Source organism: Olea europaea, unplaced genomic scaffold (assembly GCF_002742605.1).
Source record: "Olea europaea var. sylvestris unplaced genomic scaffold, O_europaea_v1 scaffold1914, whole genome shotgun sequence".
Taxonomy (NCBI): Eukaryota; Viridiplantae; Streptophyta; class Magnoliopsida; order Lamiales; family Oleaceae; genus Olea; species Olea europaea.
Window position 1 is genome coordinate 18,108 of NW_019236957.1, and position 21,659 is coordinate 39,766.

The 21,659-nt window shown below is 35.2% G+C and overlaps 4 protein-coding genes across 7 annotated transcripts in view; 2 read left to right on the plus strand and 2 right to left on the minus strand.

Moving 5' to 3' along the window:
- Window positions 1-991: 991 nt before the first annotated feature.
- LOC111379000 (transmembrane protein 18-like) lies at window positions 992-8,337 on the plus strand. The gene is made up of 4 exons (XM_023002310.1): window positions 992-1,302; window positions 6,751-6,856; window positions 7,757-7,905; window positions 8,092-8,337. The coding sequence occupies exons 1-4, from the start codon at window positions 1,162-1,164 to the stop codon at window positions 8,185-8,187; spliced, it is 492 nt and encodes a 163-aa protein (XP_022858078.1). The 5' UTR covers window positions 992-1,161; the 3' UTR covers window positions 8,188-8,337.
- A 759-nt stretch (window positions 8,338-9,096) lies between these two features.
- Window positions 9,097-13,754, plus strand: LOC111378992 (FHA domain-containing protein PS1-like). Its single transcript, XM_023002299.1, has 6 exons — window positions 9,097-9,483; window positions 10,019-10,227; window positions 10,323-12,245; window positions 12,534-12,669; window positions 12,757-13,133; window positions 13,231-13,754. The coding sequence occupies exons 1-6, from the start codon at window positions 9,180-9,182 to the stop codon at window positions 13,474-13,476; spliced, it is 3,195 nt and encodes a 1,064-aa protein (XP_022858067.1). The 5' UTR covers window positions 9,097-9,179; the 3' UTR covers window positions 13,477-13,754.
- Window positions 13,755-13,913: 159 nt separating this feature from the next.
- On the minus strand, window positions 13,914-16,709 carry LOC111378993 (protein SENSITIVE TO PROTON RHIZOTOXICITY 1-like). Its single transcript, XM_023002300.1, has 2 exons — window positions 16,536-16,709; window positions 13,914-15,584 (listed from the first exon to the last, which is right to left on the minus strand). The coding sequence occupies exon 2, from the start codon at window positions 15,543-15,545 to the stop codon at window positions 14,022-14,024; it is 1,524 nt and encodes a 507-aa protein (XP_022858068.1). The 5' UTR covers window positions 15,546-15,584; window positions 16,536-16,709; the 3' UTR covers window positions 13,914-14,021.
- Window positions 16,710-17,203: 494 nt separating this feature from the next.
- LOC111378994 (5'-3' exonuclease) overlaps window positions 17,204-21,659 on the minus strand; it is a 6,142-nt gene continuing 1,686 nt past the window's right edge. The window contains exons 2-6 of one of the 4 annotated variants that reach the window (XM_023002302.1): window positions 19,725-19,895; window positions 19,067-19,301; window positions 18,319-18,541; window positions 18,015-18,188; window positions 17,204-17,441 (exon numbers count right to left, since the gene is read on the minus strand). In XM_023002302.1, coding sequence (XP_022858070.1) covers window positions 18,047-18,188; window positions 18,319-18,541; window positions 19,067-19,301; window positions 19,725-19,895 — 771 coding nt within the window. In that variant the 3' untranslated portion in view covers window positions 17,204-17,441; window positions 18,015-18,046. Of the gene's footprint in view, window positions 17,442-17,627; window positions 18,189-18,290; window positions 18,542-19,066; window positions 19,302-19,724; window positions 19,896-20,735; window positions 21,553-21,659 lie in introns of those variants that run through there. The other 3 variants (XM_023002303.1, XM_023002301.1, XM_023002304.1) reach the window with 3 other exon arrangements.

The following is a 21,659-nucleotide window of genomic DNA, read 5'->3' on the forward strand; positions in this document are numbered from 1 at the left end:
AAAATTGAGGAAACAACCTTGTTTGATTGGCTTTTTCGCTCAGTCACAGACAACAATTGAGTTGGGGTTTCTATTGTGTTGTCTTGTGACCTCCTTTTGCTTCTTCTTCTGGTTGTGTCTTCGAGATTAATAACCCCTCTTGCACCATTCAATTTCTCCATTAGATTTCGTTTTTAGGATAACGAAAGGGATGTACTCAACACGGTGATTCTTGTACAAATTAAATTCGACAATGGTGAGATTGTATGATAACTAAATGGTGATATCTGAACTCTGGGTGGATAAATTCGAATGAACGAATGTTTGGAGGCGATGAGAAATCGTGGGAGAACAAAGAGAGGGTTTGGAGATTACGTGAAATCGTGGAGACACAGAGAGAGAGAGAGAGGAGATGATTGACATGGTAGTTAAGAAAAATATAATTTGGATTACGATAATTAAGTAAATGCTCCATCAGTTAATATACACATCAGCTAATTATTAAATGATAAAAAATAAATATTTCACATTTAATAATTATATAAAAACCTGACATGTGCCATAAAAACTTTCACACCTAATGTTTGCATCACAATCTTTAAACACTTGGGACGGTGTAATTTTCACTTACTAATATATCCTCATTTAATTTGTCTAATTATAACCAATTTTCATCTTAAAATTGTACACATATAAGTAAGAGTAAACTAGGAAAATTTTTGACAAAAGTTACTTTTTAAATAACATTAAGCTCTCGTTTGATTTTATTTTTTGCTCACAAAAATAAAAAATATGATCGTTATCCATCACATCAAGTCATTAATAGACTTTCTATCTCTTGCATGGATCCATAACAACTATTTTTTTCATTTTTATTCCTAAAAAAATGGAATTCTACCGTTATAAACATGATTTATTAATCGGTGTGAAAAATAAATGAGAAATGCTAAATGGCACGTACCCTGGCCAGATTCTCTAGGAAAATAAAATGAATGCCAACTTTATCTGTGCATAAAAGGCAGAGCGTGAATGCCAACTTTATCTGTGCATAAAAGGCAGAGCGTGCGAATAGCGACCATTGCAGCGTCTCCCAGAGCACTCTAGACTCGGAAGAAACCCAAAGAAGTAGACAATTGAGCCATTCAAGATTTATATCGAGATCGAGTAATAAATAAGAAAAAAATGGAAGAGTTGCAATCTGCTCTGAATGCTCACATGGATCAAATGGCAGATCTAGTGGAAAAATTGACGGCTGAACTACGCTCTGGACTCAACCCTGCTTATGAAAATTTAGTGGGCTTCTTCCATGCCATTGATTGGAAGGTATTATGCATAAAAACTCACACTTATGGATTCATATATGCATCTATAATCACGAATATATATGAGAACGCGTGTGATTGTGAATAGAATTTATTTCCTGCAATTTTCGTTTTTCGTGGTTCTTGATTAATGTGTTGCTTGTCAGAAGAATTGAATATACTGAGAACCCATTTGATAACTGGACTGGAATATGCTCAAACTTGAGCAGATTCCTTACCAGAATGTATAGTGCATCGTTGTGTACTAGTATGTTAGTTTTGCCCTTTATTGCTTCGTGGATTTTAAGTAAATTGTTTTATTTCTTGAAATAATTGAAGTTACGATCAACCAATCATTGGAAAATGTTACAGTTAGAGCACATGAATTTGGTATTCCTTTTTTAGGTTCAGAGTTTATATCGTATTTAAAAAAAAAAAAGAAAAATTAAGGCCGACCACCTGTTTCGAAGTTTTTTCTTTGAAATAAAAGCATCTTACTAAAGTAAGAGTTGAAAAATAAAAGGCGTACCAAATGTTTTGTAAATATTATGTAATAGTATACAAGAACATATGTCAGATTAATGTTGAAAGGAATGCTGCCTCTATATATTTAGTTAGTATGTAGCACCGTACTATAATTAATATTTGACCTATCTGAAAATAAGCTCATGGTGGTTTGAAGTTCATTACTCAAGCCTTACAATCTAGGTTTCCTCTATGTTCGAGCAAACTGTTTATTTAGAGCGTAAATGAAGGTAAGAAAATGGTTTGTAATAATGGTAACTAACTGTGAACTAAGAACATCATGGATTACTTACTAGGCTTTTCATGGGATAAGCTCGAATGCACAAGTTGGTACATACTGACAAAAGCTAAGGAGATAAATCTTATGGTTGAATATGAAAGCATGTTAGCTATCCTTTCCATCCAAGAAATTGCTCCAATTGGAACTGCCATGATTTAATTAAATCATCCCCACACTGAAAATTAGCACCCATTGGATGCAATTTTCATTTTTAGAACTACTTTCCATGAGATGCACTGTTGAAAATTAGGTTAGGCAGTAATACTTGGGTAGTCGTGTTTCCATTCTCCTCCTCAACAATAGGGAACAACATCCTCCATTTGAAAAGAAGGAAGAAGTGATTTGCTGATGTTAATCCTCTCGTTGTTCAATCGGTAGCAGATGTGTTCTGGTGTGCATGACAGAAAAGTGGTTGAGGATATTTTTTTCGAGTCAACTGCAGTGAAGTTGGCATTTTATTTAGAATATAACTCATGTCAATATAAAGAGATTGACAGAGGACAATAGATGCTTTTAGAATTTTTTTCCCCTAGCTATCACAGCATCTTGATGAAACTTTTACAAGCCCTTTGAAAGGATAGTACATTATTTTCACAGGGATAGAATGGACTTTAGGATCCTTTAGACATTAGCATCCATAACATCCCGATTCTTGACCTGGCAAAAATTGGACATGCAAAATTGGAACCTATTTGTGCATCACTAACCTTGATAATATAACAGTTCTCTGTCTCGTGTGACTAAACAAAGAAAAAAGAAAGAAAGATAAAGGATAAAAGGAAAAAAACAGAAAGAATTGAACAATCTTTTGTGCGTTGCTTATGACTCCATAAAATATAAAATTGATCCTGATCTTCCACCCAGATGAATAAATGGATAAATGATCAAATTGCCAACCTTCCTTTCAGAGGAGTTAAAAAAATACTATGATGGCTTTGTTGCTTTCCTTTTTAAAGTTGATTCTTCTTTTTTTAATTATTCAGCAACAACTAAAGTTTCTTATATAAGGAAAAAATCTTGTTTTTCTTTTGCACTGTCTTTTCATAAAAACATAAATATTGTTAAGAGTTCTTCGGCAGGAAAATAAAAAAGATTGTGACGCTAAAAAGGACTCTTGATAGATAAGAGAAATTGAAAATACCTTTGGTCTAGTACTACTCTTGATTCATAATTTAATCTTTTGAAAAAAATAATACAAAACTTTGCATATCATTACTTAATATTTATATGGCAAAGGCATAGTTTTCTTTTTTCTCTCAAAAAAAAAAAAAAAAAAAATTGTCGTCAAGCTTGAGGGAACGCTAGACATTTGGTAATTTCTCTTGCAACCAGGATAAAATATTCTCTTGATGCGGGGCGGCTAATCCCATGCATGTTTTTTGGACATTTGGTCGCATAGATCGCATAGTATCGTAAATAGCTACTTCATGTATCACCTGAAGAGTTGTAAACAAGTACTTATCTTTGGTGGCATCTGTGTTACTGAGATATAGTATAAGACCAATAGTTTAATTTAATATCTTGCTATCCATTTCTTGGTCAAATAAAAGTAATCTTTCTTGATGAAGTCTGGTTGATTGGGGTAAAATTGTATCCCTTGGGAATCGTATATGCACTTTTTAACATATACCATTAAAAAAATAATTGCAAACCGAAAAAAAGAAAAAGAAAAAGAAAAAATGACCTTGTAGATTCAAGTCCTCTTTCTTTGTTCCTATTCTTTTTTCATAGCAGTTTTTTCCTAACTTCTAGAAAAAATGACTTTTTGTTCAATTTTTCAGCAAAGATGGATTTTAACTCCTTTTTTCCTTGTAATAGAAAAAGTCATTAAACTCATCGAATTAACTTCTTATCGATTTGTTTCATCGAGATTCAATCCAAATCATTATGATATTTTCTTGTTCTTGAATTGGTCTTTTCACCTTTTTAGGTTTATACTTAATGTAAGCACGACTTTGATTTTCACATAGAGGACAAATATTCCCATTATGATTTCTTTTTGTTATGGCTTTCGTTTTTTCAATTCATTTCATACCTTTCACCAAATATTTAGTTTGAGATTCCCTCTTGACAAATAGGATCTCTTTACAAATACTAAACGAATAATTTATGCTACAAATTATTATCACAATTGAGTTTTTTTCTCAACGGAGCCTGAATACTTCATTTTTTAGTCCAACCAAGCAAACCAGTAATTTTTTTTCCAAATTTTTATTATTCAATTTATATTTTTTGGGTGAAATAGAGGATATCTAGATCTGTGGAGAGAGCAATGAAATTCCATATAACCCAATATCTGACAAGTCACACTATTTGTTAACCTAAGATGCATCTTCCTCTCCAAGGACTTCGAAAGGTATTTTTGGAACACCAATAGGCAGTAATTCTAATAAAGAACTAAGCACTACATTTCCTTTTGATGTGGAAACGTGATAACATTATTTTTTTTTTTTTGTCTTTATAATATTGATGTTTTATTTTTATTTATTTTATCCATAGATTAGAAAAATTCGAAAGAAAAACAAGGGAAGAAATAAAGATATTTTTGACGAGCTGGGCCTTCTAATTAGGAATAATGAAGGTCACTTTAACAGATAGGAAATAGTATCAACCCCTAATGAATATTTGTATTATTGGGTATAATAGAATAAATTTGCTTCTCGTTGTCCTTAAGAACAAAATTGTTTCATTAATACCTGTAGAATTAAACAAATAGTCCTTGGTTTAGTGGATTATTTCAGAACAGTAGAGGTCTATAGGATAGTTATAGTATAGCTTTTCCAATACAGTAAAGTTACACAGTGTTCGTTTATCTTTGATAAAGAGGTATTTTCTTGAGTCTACCTTGGTATCGTGTTGATACAATTGTATTAGAATGATCCTGATCGGTTGCTTTCCATTCATGCATACATGTGTGGTTTCTAGTTGAGGGCTCTGTATGAATTAGCAGTTTTTGATTCTTCTAGCCCTTTTCTTGATCTAAAGTGGAGGTTTGAGTAACGAATTTGGTGACTTGGACTTGTGAAGGTGTAGCTAGGACATACTATTTGGCATTGGGTCTATCGGGATATAGAAATATTTTTGATGAAAGTGCAGGAAACCCTTCTTTGGTTTTGCCCAAGATCTTTAATATTCATTATTTCTCTCTAAGGGTGGCCTGCTTTAGTTTTGGTGCATATCATGTAATAGACCTGTATGGTCGTGGAATATGGGTGTATGGAAACAATTTCTGTAGTTTTCATTTTTGGCAGTTAAGACATGCTATTACCTATAGGAATTTAAGAGATACGCTGCTCAAACTTAAAGATGGGGGAGTCCTTTAGTTATAAAGTTTCTGGAATCTTGATTACTGATTAAGTGAGAAATAAATTTATTAATGTTTTAAGGGTTTCACGATCATGATTGGTTCTTGCCTTTTAAATCCATTTTCTAGTTTTCTGAGAACTCAGAAAGGATTGTCCCAAAACTGATTATGATTAAGAGATTGTTTGAGATTGGAGCTCATCAGGCCGTATACTACTAATAAATTACTCATTACAGTGCTTTTTAGTTATGAGTACTTAAAAGAGTGTTAGACATAGGTTATCAGCCCAAACAAAGCATGTAAGTGCTCATATGCAGTTACAGAAAGTAGTAGTATTACTTTAACTTCTTTTCCTGAGTTCTTACATGCACATTTAGTTTCTAAACTAAGCTCCACCTGCTTATGCATATAAAGAGGACATTTGAGCACAGATTGCTTAAAAGCCTTTTTTTATGCATTTCCAAATGTAAATATTTGATTTCTAATGCTGGAAAAAAATGATTTTATATCTTTCTGAGCACTCCAATCATCAAATCATGTCGAAAAAATAACCGAAGATAGCCTAAATGTAGTGGTATTTTTGTTGAGTTCTGCTGTCAATTGTTTATTAGAAAGGAATGCCTTTGGTCTTTTCTGTTGGAAAATAATTGTTCCCTGCTGTTATAGTAGAGCTGATGATTGCTGGAATTCTCTTTCTAGAACCTGTTCACAGGAATCTCTTCCGTTCTTTTCTACCACTTCAGCTTTTCTTCTGTTTTCTGTATAACTTTCATGTTCACTTCTTTGCTTTATCTTCTTCTCTACATCTCTCTTTCTTTTCTTTGTTTTCCTTCTTGCTATGAGATAGGATGACACTAGTGGAAATCAGTTTACATGCTGCTTTAGTAGGGGAGGCTGTTGAAATGAAATAAAGTGGCAGCTGATATTGATTTTGTAATGACCTAGCCTTTGTGTCCAAACCGTTATATCGTATGTACTGTCCACTTTCGAGAGAGCCTGAGCCTATCTTACCTGTCATGGTTTTCTATCGCATTCTCTAGGATTCAAACCCATGACTTTTCCCTTAAGTAAGACTTAAGTTGAATCTTGGTATCAATTTGACTTATGGCGACGTTTGGAAGACATTAGAGGAAAATCCAAAAGAATTTGTTTCTTCTTTTATGGTGATTGGAACTTCCATATAGATTTTGTCAATTCTATATGTCGACCATAAGTTATTTACTCATCTCACCTATCAGTCTTCGTTGTGTGTTTTTATTCTGTCATTTTTCTGGTGTTATATCTGTTTAGAATGATACTTTATCCTTATTTATGTGAACCCTTAAGCTCGTTTCTCTGATCTTTAAACTTCTTGTCTGCAGGAACCTTGGTTGATATGTCTTCTTTCCTTCCATGTGGCTTTGCTGCTACTAACTCTGTTGTCTAGGAAGAACATCAACTTTCAAATGTGCTTGTTCCTTCTTGCACGTATGTTTATCTTGCTGTAACTCGTTTTCTGCATTCTTCTTTTTATCTTAAAAAGGGGGGGGGGGGGGGGTTGTGCATGCTTAACTGTTGATAAAGTTGTGCTAGAAAATATGCATTCACCAAATATTTGTTTCCATTATTTGTATGCTAAGTCATACATGGACTTTGTTCGTTAAGATTAGGGCCCGGTTTGGTAGTCATTTTTTTCAAAATGCATTTTTCTCTCTTTTCTTATTAACCACATATTCTTTATTAAAATAATAGTTCACGTAAATCAAAAAAATTTCCTTATTTCTTAACCACATATTTCACATCAATTTACTATTCTAAAATGCATTTTTACACAAAAATGCCTATCAAACACCCCCTAGATGTCTTTGAGGGAGTCACTGTTATCTGTATTGCTAAAAAGTTTGGCTACAATTGTCCGTAAATCTAGCATTCTATAAGAAGACCCTGATGCAAGGGAGCCCAGTAATTAGAATGAAGAGACAAGGCAGTAGTTTCATTAAAAAACAGGCTCAAATGTTTAATGTACCCATGGCTTTTAAAGATACGGTGTTGAAGAAAATGATAGCTGCTGTTGCCAAGGCATAATATTCAATTTTAATATGAAATAATCACTGTTGCTATTGGGAGATTATCTAATTTTAATATAGAATCTGTTGTCTTTTTCTGGTCCGTCCCATGGCTTATAAGTATGGGCTTATTTGCCAAACATGCTATTAATCACATCTCACTCGAGCAAACAACAATTATGTAATTATGAGCTACTAGAGCCTGAGTAGGGAGGCAAACAACATTTATGTAGAGTTTGTTTTTCCTTATTAACCTCAAATGCAGTTTATATGGATACATTTCCGAATGCAGTTTACTTAATTCAGTAGCCTCATTATGCAGTGGGAGGAGTTTATCTTGCTGAGAGGCTTAATAATTTCTTGGCTGGAAACTGGAAAAGCTTTGCAGGGCAAAATTATTTCGACCCACGTGGACTTTTTCTCTCTGTACTCTGGTCCGGGCCATTGTTGGTGATTGCAATCATAATCCTGGTGAGTCTTCAGTAACCTAGTGGCAAGTTTGACTTAGAAGATTGTATAATTTTGAAAAGTACTGAGGAAGAAAAAGAAGTTAAAAATGTTTCAATAGCAAGAATTAGTGTATCGTATTGCGTACTTATTATTCTTCTACTGATGGTTTCTCACCTGAGCAATTCATGCTTTACTTTCTATTTGCAGGTGAACACCTTATTTTCACTTTGTTATCTGATTGTTAGATGGAAAAGGGCTGAACTCAGACATCGAACAAGAGTAGCTCGTGGCAAAGAGGATTGAACAGTTTTGTTCCTCCTATAGCAAGATGCCTCGGGTTTATTGTTGAAAATTATGGAAGTTTGGACTTCTTGTCTCTTGTGCTCTTGCAGGATAGAAATTGTTTGATTATTTATATTTTTTATTATATTCAAGATCTATATCTGTTGGTCATCATTTGATTTTCATTAGATAGAATCTAAATGTCAAATTGATTGATTTATAGGAGTATAGGTACCAAGTGAAAAAAAATTCAATTTATTCCATTCAAATCGATATTCGTGCGCTAAATAACGGTTTGTGATACTCTGTTATTTAACTCTTCCATCTAGTTCTATGGGAGAAAATGTTCAGACAAAATAGAGCAAAAATCTAACAAATTTATTTAAATAAGGTAACAAGTCAAAACAATGTATAAGATAGAAATGTAACTTGATGTGCCTTCTTCTAAAGTGGTGACATACTATAGAGACCAAGAATTCATGGATGATACTACAGTATAACTGTCTTGGGTGTGACACTTGTATTAGAGTTGTTCAATTTACAATGATATTCAGAGAGAATTAATTTTAATCATCGTGTACTTGAAGACAAACATTTATTTATAATTGATTATTTATATATCAATTTCTCGAGCTTGTTGACTCATGCCGAGCCTCACATTTTTGTTCACAAGCCGTGTTGGGTTCATAGGTTATTTGACTCGATTTATTTTACATTTTTAAAATTTCTCAAGAAATAATAGGTTGCTTTCTTTTGAGTTATGATATGAAAGATCTTGGGATTTTAAAACAAAGAGAGGTAAAAAAAATGCCAGCAAAATAGAAAGAAAAAGAGTACCAAAGAAATACTATTCATTAACTTCTTGGTTTAAATTGAAAGTAGCCGTTTCACATCACAGAAGTACTACACCCATTTTAAACGGTCACCTTTTACAAGATTCATTCAAAATCCCCAAAGTCTGTCCCACTTTACTTCAAGAAACAAGAAAAACTCACACGCAGTCTCTCTCTGCGATGGCGGACAAGCAAGAACAATCAGAAATGAAATCGGAAATTCCAGTTTTCACAGTGCTAAAGAACAATTCTATTCTCAAGAATATCTATCTCCTGGACAACCCACCTTCAATCCCTTCTTCTTCTCCAGTGGAATTCAACCGATCCAAGTATGGAAAAGAATCAACGAAGGAAGAAACGTTGTTCGTTGGACGCCATCCCGATTGCAATATCACATTGGAACATCCTAGTATCAGCAGATTCCACCTCCGCGTCCATTCCAACCCTTCCTCGCACTACCTCTCTGTCATTGACTTGAATTCTGGTATAATTTCTCTTCTCTTCCTTGTATGTGTTTATACATGTTTTGAAATTTTTATTAGGTATTTCTTTGGCATTGGAAGTTGGATTGTGCGCTTTTGATTCCTCCTCCCTTGCGCGTGTAACAGAACAAGTAGATGATATTATTTTGATTTGGGTTCCTCCTCCCTTCAATCTTTATCATTCTTGGTTTTCATTTTTTGTAGTTCTCAATGAAATTAATAGAATTTAGCCTGCGGTCATGCAGTTTTCTTAATGGGTAGGAATTACAAGTGTACATGGATATATTTCTTAGTTTAAATAGTTATCCACAGATTTTTATCATCTGATAATCGATCTCTCTCTGGGGATGTATGATTCTTTTTTTTTTTTGGAATATTGATTCTTACTCAAAATACCAAATTTCGAGTCTCAGTGCTCTGAGTTGGATGCATGGCAATGACTATGATGATGTGATTTATGAGTTTGTTATTTTATGACTGGAGATTGAAATTTGATGAGGTTTTCTTGAATACTGAGTTATGGGGTTTCTGTTCCAGTACACGGGACTTGGATTTCTGGAAAGAAAATTGAACCCGGGGTTATGGTAGAGTTGAAAGAAGGCGATACAATGCAGCTTGGGGGATCAAGAAGGTTGTACCGGTTACATTGGCTTCCAATCACACGTGCTTATGATTTAGACAACACATTTGTGCCTCCATTTGATACATCAGATGCGGTAGAAGAAACAGGAGGAGAATATTATCACGTAAATATTAAGAAATCAATATGCAAGAATATTATTATACTAATAGTGATATATGTTTAATTTTCTTTTTCATTTTCTATAATTTTATGTTCTAGGATGAGAACAATTCGAATGGAGAAAAAGATCGAATTCAGAGACCGGTTGATGATTTGGAAGGTTTACAACTGCTATTTGCAAACGAGAACATGATTTCATCTGTCCAGAAAATGAGTCCATCAGCGCCTCCGATGCCTGAAGATATGAAATATTCATTCTCTGACAAACAGGAAGTTGAGAATAAGAACTCATTTGAAATAGACCATGAAGAAAACAGCACAGTAGATGCTGTGCCTTTAGCCTCGGAAGTGTCTCAAACAGTACCTCAAAGGAAAAATTCAGTTATTTCTGAAGTGAAATTGGAGAAAACATCTAGTTTGAGCATTTGGTCCAGAAGGGGCAAACCAGCCAGCGTTCAGATTCAAATCAGCAGGAGTCGAGGAAAATGTGGAAGGATTACAATTAGTTCCTCTGTTAAATCACCAATCCATGGAAATTCCCAAATTGAATCAGTTTCCCATGAACCTTTTGCCAGTCCCGACATTATTAAAAAGCAAATCTTTACTCCAGTCAAGGAGAATCACTCTTCTAATTCTCCTCTACTTCAGTCCCTGGAGAACATAGGTCAGGAGAATTCGAGAAGTGAATTCATTTCAAGGACTCTTTTTCCTTGTGCAGATCGGGATGAAGAAGCAATTTTCACTCCCGCCGATACTGACGTTAAATCACCAATTTGTGAATATTTCCAAACTGAATTAGTTTCTGAAGGTCATTTTGCTAGTGATGACGTTGATAAAGAACAAATCTTTACTACCAAGGAGAATTGTTCTCCTCTACTTCAGTCCCTTGAGAACATAGGTCAGGAGAACTTGAGGAGTGAATTCATTTCAAGCACTTCGTCTTCCTGTGTAGCTCTGAATGAGGAAGCAATTTTCACTCAAGACAATGCTGAAGTTAAATCACCTACTCGTGAATATTCCGAATCTGAAACAGTTCCCCTCGGTGCTTTTTCTAGTGGTGACAGAGATGAAAAGCAAATCTTTGCTCCAGAAAAGGAGAATTGCTCTTCCAATTTTCTTGTACTTCAGTCCTTGGAGAACATGGCTCAGGTGAACTCGAGGACTCTATTTTCTGGTGTAAATCAGGATAATGAAGAAATTTTCACTCCAGACAATCCCGAAGTTAAATCACCAATTCACGGATATTCTCAAACTGAATCAGTTTCCGAAGATCCTTTTATAAGAGGTGATTGTGATAAAAAACAAATCTTCACTCCAGACAAGGAGAACTGCTCTTCCAATTCTCTTGTACTTCAGTCATTGGAGAACAAAGGTCAAGAGAATTCAAGGAGTGAGTTGACTTCTCAGACTCTGTTTTCTTGTGTTGATGAAGATGAAGAAGAAAATTTCACTCCAGACAAAGAGAATATGACTCCAAATACTATTCGACTCAGGTACATGAACAAGATGGGTAAGTTGAAAAAAGTTGAGTACCAAGAGAATTCAAGGAATGACTCAACTTCACAGACTATGTTTTATTGTGCTGATGAGGATGACGAAGTAATTTTCACTCCAGACAAAGAGAATATGACTCCAAATACTCTTCAACTGATGTACACGAAGAAGATGGGGAAGTTGAAAGCAGTTGAGAATCCGAAGTCATACAGATCATTGCCGTTGAAGACCGTTGTTGACTGTAACATGTATCGAGAGGACGAAATGCCTGCCTCTTTGGATAAAGAAAATCAGACTCTGAAAGTTCTTCAAAAATCGAAATTAGTAAATCCTGCATCAAAAAGTCATAATGTGTTGGAGAAAAAGTTATTGAAAGCTACAGCAGATAGAAAGCCTTTGCAATCTCTGCTTGTGAACTCTACCAGTAACAGTAAGACTAAGTCAAAAGCTTCGGACCTCGATGGCACTATGAAAAGCAGCAAATCTATCAACTCTTTTCGACATGAAGAGGTCATTCACCCTTTTGAGGTAAGTTTGATAGAGTTCTTATTTTCTCTTTGTTTACGTCAAGGATTCATATTTTTGCAAATGCATGTTTGCTTTTATCTAATAACAGGAGCTATGTTACATAGTTTCTAGGTGTAAACTGACGTTCGTCGTGTGGAAAAATGTCCATATGTTCTCTAAGTGCAGAAAATGTGGCTAGGAAGAAAAATATATGTTTTCATCTTCTTCTTTCAGTAATTATATTCAAGATTTCATTATTTCTTTAGATGATATTTATGGATGTGATACTTATTTTACATGAGTTTTCAGAGCAAGACCATTAAGGAGGAATACAATAGGTGGACCATGGTGGTGGACGTTGCGTGTTTGCTAAACAAAAAGTCAAGGAAGGAATTGCATCTTTTGAAAGGTCTCAAGGGGACTAGTTTGATAGTTCCTAGAATTGGTAATTTACTTCATTAGTTTACTGTCACATACATATTGCTTTACATTGTTATGAAGTTTGAATATTCATTTTTAATTATTTTATTAGTCATAAGAGAACTGGATTGCATGTTGAGACGAGGCAATTTCTTTAGACGGACAACAGAGGTTTCTGCAGCACTGCAATGGATCGAAGAGTGTATGAACAATGCAGAAGGGTGGATTCATGTGCAGAGCTTGGCTGAAGAACAAAGACCAGTTGCACCAACCCCACCTTCTTCTCCTTTATCTTGGTATTGTGAGGAGAAGGGCATATTCTCTATTGGCTCATCTCCATTTTCTCCATGTAGCATACAGGATATTGTTACACCCACCACAGAAGATCATATCCTTGAATGCGCTCTTTTCTTCAAACGAATTAGGAATGATGGACAACTTGTCCTTCTTAGTGATGATGTTACTCTCAAGATCAAGGCCATGTCAGAAGTAAGATAAGACAACCCACATAGTTCTTTCTCCTGGCTCCCATTGCTTTTATTTATTTGGAATAAAATTATTGGCTTTGCTTTATTGTTTGTTACAGGGTGTACTTTGTGAAACAGCAGAAGAATTCCGCGATAGTTTAGTGAATCCATTCTCTGACAGGTTTTTGTACATGGACAGCGCTCCGAGAGGACCTACTTGGACTTTTGCTGACGATGCTGTTCTCAAGGATAAATATTATCCTGGCCCTCTGAAGAAGCTGTCGAAATCTGGAGAAGGTGTGAAGGGATTGAAACTCGTACTATTGCACAATTCCAATTTCAGGAAGATTAGTTCAGTCAGCTGAACAATTTAGCTATAAATTCTTCTTTTGATCTCCGATTTATAGAAGTTAATTATGGGCGTATCGGGAGGATTGCTGTCATGTAGAATATCAGAATCTCAGTTTCTCATTTCATTCGAAAATGCTTCTCTGTCAATTAAAAATTTCCCCCAGCTTTCTGTTTGTATCGATTCAATAGAGTTAAAAACATTGGAAGAGAATTCAGCGATGCCAGCAGCCTCGCGAGGGCAGACTCTTCGAGCCTTAAGGACTTCTATGGAAATTACTTCGGCTTTTGTTTTCTCCGGCTATTATTTCGTTTATCTGAACATTTTTTATTCACACTGTGACAGAAATTTGCACAAACAGAAACTTCTAACCACTCCCAAAACTCGATTAAACACTGCATTTCCATAAGTAGAAGAGATAGTAAACAAAGCACAAAGATGTAACATACGTGATATCAAGAAATTAAATAAAACAATTTTTATTTTGTTAAAACAACTGCAGGTACATGGATTTCGATATGTTTTACAACCCCAGTGAAATATTCAATCTAAAGATTGATCCTATTCTACATCATTTGAGTTCGAATATCTTCCATTCTTTGGAGGGTAACCATATGCGTCAGAAAGTAGAAAGGAAAATGAACTTCCCACGTCTTCAAATGGTGGTCGAGGGAATTCATTGAATCCACTGACACTAGTGTCAAAATTTAATGGTGAAATACTTGTAGCATCATCTCCAGAAAATTTTACATCCATAGCATTTTGAAATGCACTTCCACTTGGTGCACTCGACTTAAAGTTGAAATCCATTTGCCCAACTTTCGGTGCTTCGCTACTTTGTCCAGCATCAGATGGTCCATCTACAGGAATAGCAGGAGTATGACCTTGGAAGAGACTGATATGACCAAAAAGTTTATCTTTCCTAGAGAACGTTGTCCCGCATGAGCAAAGCCATTTATCTCGACCACAATGTTTCTCATGTGTTTTGAGATCTGCAAGGACTGAAAATTTCTTTGCATTGCATCGACTGCAAGTGTACGTTTTGTCACAATGAGTTCTCTTGTAATGGTTTTTTACGCATAAGATAGTCTTCAGGGGCTGAAATTTTTTGTGATCCTTGTTGCGTTTGCAGCCAACATAAGGGCAAGAATACCTTTTGATGAGCATTGATTCAGAGGTCGATTCTTTGCTGGGTTTTGCAAGAGCGGCTGGAGTTTTGTACTTGTCTCCATGACCTCTCATATGCATCCTTAAATTGGCATCTCTCTTGAATCCTTTTCCACATATCGTGCAAAAATGGGTGTGAGGAGCAAGGATTTCCTCCTTCTCGAGTTGCAAAATTTCATAAGAACCTGGAGGTAGGTTCTCACCTTCATCAGCATCATCATCACTTTTTAACTCATGATCTTCAACAGAACAGTTCTGCTCAGCCCCACAAAATCCGGTTAGATCAGTTTGGTTCGACGTATCCACTTTGTTTACATTGTTAACATTCGGGATTCCAATATTCGGAAAAATTCCAGAAGAGTTCTGTACCCCACCAAAATGCCCAAGCGAATTGATAGCACTCGAAGAGGAAACAGTATGCTTGACAGATGGAAGAAGACTGCCAGCCGTAGAAATCATTTGAACTATAATCGAAGTGAGATTAGTGGTGATAAGCTGCTGCTGATGAACCAAAAGTTGATCACGTTGATCCATAACTTGTTCTCTTTGTCCAACAATCCAGTGCACCATATCCCGAAGCTGATGTATCTTTTTCTCCAAGAAAGAAAGATTGTTTAGCGTTGCTCTTGGATCCCAATCTTCAACTTTGTTCAACGGTTGAGCCTCACTCATCTGATTGTCATGTTTGCCCAAGACTGGATATTTGTCATTGATCTTGTGGGCAACGGAAGGCTGATTGAAACTGGGGAATTGTTCATCAAATGTCGTTCCATAATCAAGAAATGATGACGAACCATCCATCTTCTGTTGCAATGAGTCAAAACTGGTTAAATGTTGATTGTTTGGCGGTTCACAAGATTCATGGCTCGAGGAAGACTTTATCCATGTATCCTCGCATATCTTATCTTCTGGATCCATAAAAAAATGTTTCTTGAGTATCAATCAATGCTGTTACAACTGCATCAAAGGGGAAGCATTAAAAAGTTTTAGCCAATTCTCATGCAAAGTAAAGAGTTAAACTATGAAAATAAGCATATTGTGTAAGATGACACCAAGTGCATATTTGGCACACACTACATTAGAAGATATAATAGCTTTATTTCTTGGTTTTAATTCTTAATCCCCTACCACACATGACCTAGAAGCTTAAAAGGAAATACTCAGTTTTCCAAATAATTAAGTAAAGATTCATTCATGTTTTAGTATTAATATAAAAGAGTACTAAACTCAAATTTTCAATTTACGTATAAGCCTTCAACATATCTTATTCTCCCTTGCTTTCCTTATTCAGACTATTTGAGTTATATTGAGCAAAAAAGGAAAAATCAGAACATACAAACAAACAGCAGATTTATAGTCCCATGACCACTCGCTGGATGCAAGTTTTCACCATGAACAAGAAAAAAGATTACAGCAGCATCTCATATATATAAAAACCCTTAAGAAAAAATTCTTTATTTATGTAAGAATATTAAATTGATATGCAGTCGAGGCTAATACTATTCAGTATAATTAGACTCCACACCATCTATCAGCAGCCTCTGCTTCGCAAATCAAATCATAAACACCCAAAAAAGGAACATAAAAACATCTCTCTTCAATTTGAACTGAGAACAAATCTAAAAATCAGTCCACTGCTCCCAGAATCCCAATAAAAAATTAGTCTTTTTTCTTCTTTCTTTTGTTCTACACAAATGTTTAAATCAAAGTCTGAGATTCATATCAAGATTACTAGACTTGGTTTCTTCTTAGAACAAAATAACCACAGGATTTAAGCATATCAAGAAGTGAAATAAATCAGAACTCAAAATTGAAAAGTTAAGAAATAACTTAAGAATCTTCAAGAAAAAACGTAGAAGAAAAATATAAATTCTGATCCAAGAAAATAGATAATAGATGTATACTAACCGGATTAAAGATAGCCCAGATGCTGTTTTTGTGTTGTGAGTAGAGACTAATGGCATCTAAACAGCTGGGGAATGGAAAATAGGCAAGTTGTGTACTGTTGAATTCAATCCTGCATAAGCATCTCTTCCACTTCTCTTTGTCAAATATATTTATTTAATTTTTCTTTTTTATTTATTGGGTTTATGGATCAATCCGGCGCAATAACGTATACATTTTCACTATGTTTCCAGGAAGTCTCCATCTGTGGTTATGGGGTCCATTTGTCTCCTTAACTCATTAATTATTTCATTGAAAATTGGGATACCATGAAATTCAAACAGTTGCTCTGCTTTTTTTTTTTTCTCCCTTGAATTAATTTCTGATATAGTGAGTTTTGGGTCCACGTAATCCTCCTGATAGTTTTTGTGCATCAATAAAGAATAAACTTTTAATTGTGCTATTATGATATTCTTAAAGGGAAAATCGAGCTCTCATTAAACTATTTATGCTGCTTATGATATGCATAGCAAGTTAGTTTTTTAGCTTTTAAAATTTTAAAAAAAAAAAAAATCTTATCTCAATATTTTAATTTTCATCCATTTAACCATTACAATATATATATATATATATATATATATATATTTTTTTTTTTTTTTTTTAATTTCACCAAAAAAAATTTAAAAAACCTTACAAACTTCAGTTGCTGCATTACCACACATCCCCACATGCACAAAGGCAATAACCATGAGCCAGGCCGCCTGTGCACTCACGTACACATAACAAGAGAGAGGACGTTCAGTTGTTTACCTACACTGGATACGCATGTCTCCTATTTCATCACTGCGCAATAACTCCAACATCCGGCATTCTTGATCAAACACGACTCTGGTACTTGGTACCGGTGTGCATACATAAAATCATAATGGTCTACAGCATATTGGCCAATCGGGGCTTCAAGTCAGTCAAGGAACGAGAAGTATTATAGATAATAGAAGTTTGACTTCAAGACGAATTCACCCGAATTGTTAAATAGTCGACCTGGAACTAACCAGTTTCTGACTCTTAGGAACATTGTATTTGGCTTGTTTCCCACCCAAATCAAACAACTCATGCTAGTGTCAAGAGCATTACTAATTTAGAGATAAATACTACTTTAGACTTTATAGTGGTGTCACGTGGGCTAGGCATGAAAAGCCAACGTGGGACTGCCCTCATTCAGTTATGGGCTTGGCCCTATGGTCCATAGTCCCATGCCGGCCAGCCCACACTATCGAAAATATAAAATCAAAACAATAGTACATTTGACCAGTCAGGCCCTTCTCAACCGGACCTCCTAGGGATGGGCCTACAGACATAGACGGGTCATAGAGAAATGTGGCTGCCCAAAGAAACAAAAAACCCAGGTCAACCCAGACTAGCAGGCCGTTCTCTGCCTCTTTGCAATTGGCTCAGCCCAATTGACACCACTACTTTAGAGCCATATTAACATACCAACTTTACCTTGTGTATCTTCAAAAGAACTTAATAGGAGCTTAATGCATCGAATGAGATCTATTCTGCCAACAGAGGTTCTGCTTTTCCCTCAGCAGATTCACAAAGTTGCCTAAAATAACTGAATCATTGCGTGTATCCCTCCGAGACAACCACTGCTCTTCAACATGCACATCAATGTCCCTGTAATATGCAAATCAGTGGTATCAAGAACTTAAGAAATACTACTCAAAAAATCAGAGAATAAGGACTGAAAAGATTATGGTAATTAAAACGGAGTATCACCAATGGAGAACATTTTGACCAAACATACTTCTTTAAAGAAAGAACTTCATAATTTCTTCGCAGAAAGTTAGCATAATTTGTAAGAGCCTCTTGTGCATATTGTCTGCCCACAGTTCTTACTGCAGCTGCACAAAGTAAATTGTCCAGGGAACCATGCTTTTTCAAGAGCTTTAGAGCTGTCTTCCGACCAAAACCAGGAACAAAATGCTGAATGCCAGGAACACCGTCCACTTCGTCACCCAAAATGCAACCTATACATAAGACCACTAATCAGGAGAAATGAACAAAAGGAGATGATTATCAGGTTAAAACACTGGCAGGTTACTCATTTCTACAGAAATTTCATGTTCGTCACTAAACTTCATTTTCTTCTAAGTTGGCCATTGCAACTTTGTTTCAAGATGGTCATGAACTTAAGCATTTGTTAAAACTTGGTCATTCACATTAGTTTCTAAAGGAAAAGCTGACATGACAGTTTACTCAACAAATAACTAGACAAACATACATGCTGGTGTGGTCAAATCCTGACACAATTTAGGTTCAGCAATCAACTTGAAATAAAATGAGATTTCACTAAAAGTAGTGACCACTGGAGGTATTTAACCATACATCTCTAGCTACTCCTGGGAATAGAATGATAATGTTGTTGGTCGTAGTTCATGGTTATCTTGAAATATTAAACCTATCGACTATTTTATCCATAGGCACTTTGGAAAGTCCCAGTTACGTAATTCCCAGTAGTATAAAATCTTCCAGAGGAAAAATCAGATACGTACGTAAACTTAAATCAGACTGTGGATCACAACTGTATTGAGCAATGTAGTGCTTCAGGGTGTAAAAAGACCATCTATCCAATTCAGGCACAGGCATAACAATCTGAACATCTTGCGATATTAGCTGCTTAAAATCTTTGTCTGGAGAGGCAATGACAACTCGATATCCTCTTTGTAGAACTTGTTCAACGAGCGTTGCTACTACATCATCTGCTTCATGACCTTCAATTTTAACAACCTGCATGTTGAGTTAATTGAATTAAAATTCTCAAAAATGGCCTAAATCATTGATCCTTTTCCTTTCAACATCAAAGCATGTTCAAAAGGATGAATATTTGTGACCGAAAAAAAACACCTTTTTAGTCAATCAACCTATAAAAGTTTCACATTATACATCGAACTTTATTTTATTCCAAAGTAGTTCTTGAAGTTTGCTTTTAGTTTAATTTGGTGACAAAGTTTACATCCGTTACTTCTTTTAACAGAATTTCTGGCCTGAAGATCTTCATGTTGATGGCACAAATTGCTGTCTTCCACGTCCAATTAGGTAGCAACGACATATGATGGCAAAAGAAAGCTTTATATCAACTTAAAATGTCGATAATGAACTATTTTTCTGTTAAAAAGGTAACATAGTGGATAAATAAGAAGCTTCACTTACGGGTACATTGCACTTCTGTAGAACATAGAGAGTAAGTTTATGTGATCTTCCAAAACTACTCCTTGGAAACCTCTGTGATGCAGGAACTTGCTGGGATAATTTCCTCCTATTTGCTTTATATGAAGGTAACAACTGTCGGCGGTAGTCATTGCCCTTTTCCCCATCAAAAACCTATCAATTGAATATAATTTTGTTTTTAATTTCTTACCATGAAGAGAATGTGACATAAAAAAGAAAATTAAGATCCAATTTTTCATTTACACTTATTGATCCCCTGGAAGAACCCTCACCCAAACTCACGTGTCAGGAAAGGGAAACCCTTGGACCATCCATCATTTAGTCAGTTGATTATGGTGTTTTGTGACATAAATGTAACTGTTTCCCTGCACAATGTGCTTTTTTGTAAAAGAAAATTAATACTAGAAGCATGCCGAGTTATTACTCGCTGTTGCCCCAGATTAAATCTCAATTTTTCAAGGAATTGCGAAACTGAAAATGACCATTTTAAAATTTTGTTAATTTTCCCTAGTCACTTCAAAAGTAGTATGCATTCAAAAATTACTAATGATTACAAGCAAAGACAATTCAGCTAACATTTTCTCCTTAATCAGTTAAATCAATTAGAAATGACAAATACAGAATAGCGCTTAGGGAACAACCAACAAGTAGCGTAAGCAGGACATTCCTTTATCCCGTTGTAATAAAAATGGGAACAATCAACCATAGTATGTTATCAAATATAACAGAAAGATTGAAAACGCAATTATAACCAAAATGGCCACCAAGATTGTGCTACCTAAAAAGCAACCGGGCAAAGCCACAGAATATAATTCAATATTAAAAAAACTGGAATTAAAGAAGTTGCAAAACCTTATGTAAGGCACTTCAGGGACTAAAACATGAAGAGGACACCTCTGGGGTCACTATAATCAACATAATCGAAAATGTTGATATAGCCTATATCAGGTAGTACAACACCTAAATCAAGAAAATGAATTAAGAGAGGCTCACCATCAAGAGTAAGATAACTGGAAAACATGACTACTGGATGGAAAGAACCTATATTCTGGATTTTGCAGCTGACCTGGAGCTTAACAGTGTGAAAATTACCTGCCCACTCTAAGTTGTCTAACTTTTCTTTTTCACTCATTTCCTTGCATTTTGAACATTCGACTGTCTTGTACCACTTCACTGTCATCTATCTCGTGCAAATTAGAATACAGGATGTCAAGATGTGTTAGAAAGGGCATCTTACGTTACATGCTAACTTCATTTTTCTCTGCTTTTCGCTTAAACTCTTTTCCTCACAATCTATTTGGTCAATATGACTGAACTATTATCAAAAGATTCTCCATGACCAATTAATAGGTCCATCAAAATCTATTTCCAACATCCAAAAGCGTATTTTGAAGCATAATTTGGTTCCAGAACCTCAGCCATTGCCATCATTGTGATAAAAGAACTTTTCCTCGAGGAAGAGAATTGTGGAGATGGATCCAAACCACGAGGTCAGCGAAGTTAAATTATGACTTGAAGAAATAAAAAGAAAAGATTGTTGGAGCAAGTGTTCACATACCACTAACTTCGGCTTTCTAGCAATCCCTATGCTCTTCATCATCTAATACTTGTTTATCTCTCAAGTCTACTCGAAAAAGTCTAAATGAGACAGATCCCAAGCAACTTGAGATTATTTAAAGCTCTACCCTTGACAATCCTATCTCCACCTTTTTCTGTTAATCTAAGTGTCAACAGTTGATCATACATTCAGGAAGCCACCTCGAAATTATTATTATTGTTGTTGTTGTTGTTGTTGTTGTACATTCAGGAAGCCACCTAGATTTTTTTATTTTTATTTTTACATTATTAAAGAAACTCTTGATTTTCTAATTCTATAGACCCCTTGGGGACATTTTATAATCCCAGATGCAAAAATCA